Source organism: Limulus polyphemus, unplaced genomic scaffold (genome assembly GCF_000517525.1).
Source record: "Limulus polyphemus unplaced genomic scaffold, Limulus_polyphemus-2.1.2 Scaffold1485, whole genome shotgun sequence".
NCBI lineage: Eukaryota > Metazoa > Arthropoda > Merostomata > Xiphosura > Limulidae > Limulus > Limulus polyphemus.
In genome coordinates, this window is record NW_013667095.1 from 150,805 (window position 1) to 154,431 (window position 3,627).

The 3,627-nt window shown below is 34.5% G+C and overlaps 1 protein-coding gene across 3 annotated transcripts in view; it reads right to left on the reverse strand.

Moving 5' to 3' along the window:
* Positions 1-3,627, reverse strand: part of LOC106463795 — a 50,090-nt gene that overhangs the window by 32,644 nt on the left and 13,819 nt on the right. For all 3 annotated transcript variants that reach the window (XM_022391394.1, XM_022391393.1, XM_022391395.1), the window contains exon 5: positions 2,638-2,772. In XM_022391394.1, the coding sequence (XP_022247102.1) occupies positions 2,638-2,772 (135 nt within the window). The remainder of the gene's footprint in view (positions 1-2,637; positions 2,773-3,627) is intronic.

Consider the following 3,627-nt stretch of genomic DNA (forward strand, 5'->3'; position numbering starts at 1 on the left):
AACTTTTGGGCTACTCTTTTACCAACGAATAGTGGGATTGACCGTAAAATTATAACGCCCCCACGTCTGAAAGGGCGAGCATGACGGGGATTCGAACCCGCAGATTACGAATCGAGTGCCCTAATCACCTGGCCATGCCGGGCATGTACTATAAGAGTGACAGTCAAATATAACTATTCGGTCAGACACGAGTAGCCCAAGAGCTGACGGTGTGTGCTGTTGACTAGCTACCTTCTCTCCATCCTAATGTATTAAAATTGGAGACGGCTATGTGCAGGTAGATCCTGTATAGTTTTGAATTAAACTTCTAATCCAAACAAATTACTGTAATGTCAAACAAGTCCAAACTCAGCAGAGGTGAAACTTGGTATCGTTTGTTATTTAGTGGTATGATACGAGCTCATAAAACCTCGTGTTAACTTTCATTTGCTACGGTGAAAAATTACACCAGATACTGCGGAGTTAAAATCGTACACTATTTGTTACATCAGATATTATAGAGTTAAAATTTTACACTAATTTTTACAACAGATATTGCGGAGTCAAAATCTTACATTAGTTGTCACACCAGATATTGCGGAGTTAAAATCTTACATTAGTTGTCACGCCAGATATTGCGGACTTAAAATCTTACATTAATTGTCACACCAGATATTATGGAGTTTAAATCTTACCTTAACTGTCACACCAGATATTGCGGAGTCAAAATCTTACATTAGTTGTCACACCAGATATTGCGGAGTTAAAATTTTACATTAATTCTTACTTACCCCATTAAAACGAGGTCCCCTATGCAGCACGGTGAAGGTCTTAGGGAAGGATATATGTTAATTCACTTGCAACGCAGTTAAAAATCCTGTTAATGCTTTTATCTCAATATGTGTATTTAGGGCTAAGACATTATCCTAAGCTGACTGAATCTGATATCATTGGGTTTACGGCCGAAAATATCGTTAACAGAGAGAGTACCCAATTGATGAAACAATGTATTCTAATCTTCATAAACAGTAACGTAATAAAAGTATATTCAATTAGCTATGCTCATTATCAAGTTCATGTTCAGTTTTACTATTAAGTAGGTAAGGTGCTCAGAAATCAATATTAACCATATTCAAAGTTTTATAATCCTTTACTTATAGACTAGTTTTTACCTGCTTAGAAGTCATAAAATGGTCAAAAATGCATTCCTAATACTTTCACAATATCTTGAAATTTCAATTATTGTTAATATATATGTGGGTTTATAATAACACCAACACAGCTTTTCAGATTATTTGTATATACCTTAGTAAGTCAGTTTTTGAGTCTATTATACATACGTACGAAATTATTAGCGTTTCTTTACAAAGAGATGGAGGGTCCCGGCATGGCCAGGTGGTTAGGACGCTCGACTCGCAATCTGCGGGCTACGGGTTCGAATTCCCGTCATACCAAACATGCTCGCCCTTTTAGCCGTGAGGGCGTTATAATGTGATGGTCAATCCCACTATTCGTTGGTAAAAGAGTAGCCCAAGAGTTGGCGGTGGGTGGTGATGACTAGCTGCCTTCCCTCTAGTCTTACACTGCTAAATTAGGGACGGCTAACGCAAATAGCCCTCGTGTAGCTTTGGGCGAAATCCATAACAAACAAACAAACAAAGATACAGTTTAAGTAAACACTTCATTAATAGCATAAACAGCGTATATTTCCAACATTTTGATAATAGATTAAACATGACTGTTGCTCTGTCTCGTCTAAAGAGCAATACCGAACGTCATATACGATTATTGAACATGAAACCATGTCCAAACGGGTTGAAACCTGGTATCATTTGTTAGTGCAATTACTCAGGGTTGTTAGAATCTCGTGTTATTTGACGAAACTATTACAGAAAGCTTTGTTTTTTATTATGACCTGGCTTAGTTTAGATTAACTTTAAAGAAGATTTAGATCGGATTACTCATAAATACGTCTGCCTTCTAGTGACTGAAAAGTTTCTTACCGGACAGATTTACTGACCAAGACTACTTAGGTCTATAGTAAAGTGAAAATATTTTGTAGATCAGAGCTGTACCTAATTTCTAAAAGTACTTTCTCAAAGTTACTCGCGTCGTGTTAGTGTTAGGTAGCTTTTAAGAGTGGAGGTACTAAATAAAACTTCGAACTTTCAATATCGAGAAAGTTTAGTGAGTGAGTGACCATAATTCTAAACAATTCCATTGGTAGTTTTTCTTTGAAAATTTTCTCCCTTATAGTTTTATATGTTTTAATAGCCTAAAGGTTTTGGGTTAAGCTTGCTTACTCTTAAAACCTTGAACAAATTGTATTTGTTAACACATATACATATATATATGTGTGTGTTATTTTAAATAGCAGATGGCAGCACTGGATAGCGCAGACAAGTGTGCTGGATTCATAAATTATTTGATCCCCGTTGGGTCAGCGATAAGTTTACGGGCTTAAATGCTAAAATCCGAGGTTCGATTCCTAGCGGTGAACAGAGTGCAGATAGCCCATTGTGTAGCTTTGCACTAAAACAAAAACAACATAAACTATTTACTGAAAATCGTAAATACAATGAGCTTTTCGTAAAGGAGTATTTAAGTTATTAATGTATTTTATGTGCTCGCTAAAAGAACAAAATAGAACAAACTTACCAGCAAAATACACAATAGCAGCAGACACGCTCCACCAATACAAGATATGGTAACAGTAGCTATCATTCCAGACGTTGTGTGACGTGTAGGTCTTCTGAGATGACTCTCCTGAAAGTAAGTGTCCACCCTATGGACCTGAAAAAAAAAATGTAAAGTACAGCGCAAAAAGTTGAACAAATAAATTGTCTTATAAATAATGTACATAGAATATGTCGTTCCGTATTAAACATGAAAATTGTTTTATAAGTAATGTACACAGAATATGTCTTTCCGTATTAAACATGAACATTCTCTTATAAATAATGTACAGAGAATATGTCGTTCCGTATTAAACATGAAAATTGTCTTATAAGTAATGTACACAGAATATGTCTTTCCGTATTAAACATGAACATTGTCTTATAAATAATGTACAGAGAATATGTCGTTCCGTATTAAACATGAAAATTGTCTTATAAGTAATGTGCACAGAATATGTCTTTCCGTATTAAGCATGAAAATTGTCTTATAAGTAATGTACACAGAATATGTCTTTCCGTATTAAACATGAACATTCTCTTATAAATAATGTACAGAGAATATGTCGTTCCGTATTAAACATGAAAATTGTCGTATAGATAATGTGCACAGAATATGTCTTTCCGTATTAAACATGAAAATTGTCGTATAGATAATGTGCACAGAATATGTCGTTCCGTATTAAACATGAAAATTGTCTTATAAGTAATGTACACAGAATATGTCTTTCCGTATTAAACATGAAAATTGTCTTATAAGTAATGTACACAGAATATGTCTTTCCGTATCAAACATGAACATTGTCTTATAAATAATGTACAGAGAATATGTCGTTCCGTATTAAACATGAAAATTGTCGTATAAATAATGTACAGAGAATATGTCGTTCCGTATTAAACATGAAAATTGTTTTATAAATATTGTACACAGAATATGTCTTTCCGTATTAAACATGAAAATTGTCTTATAAGT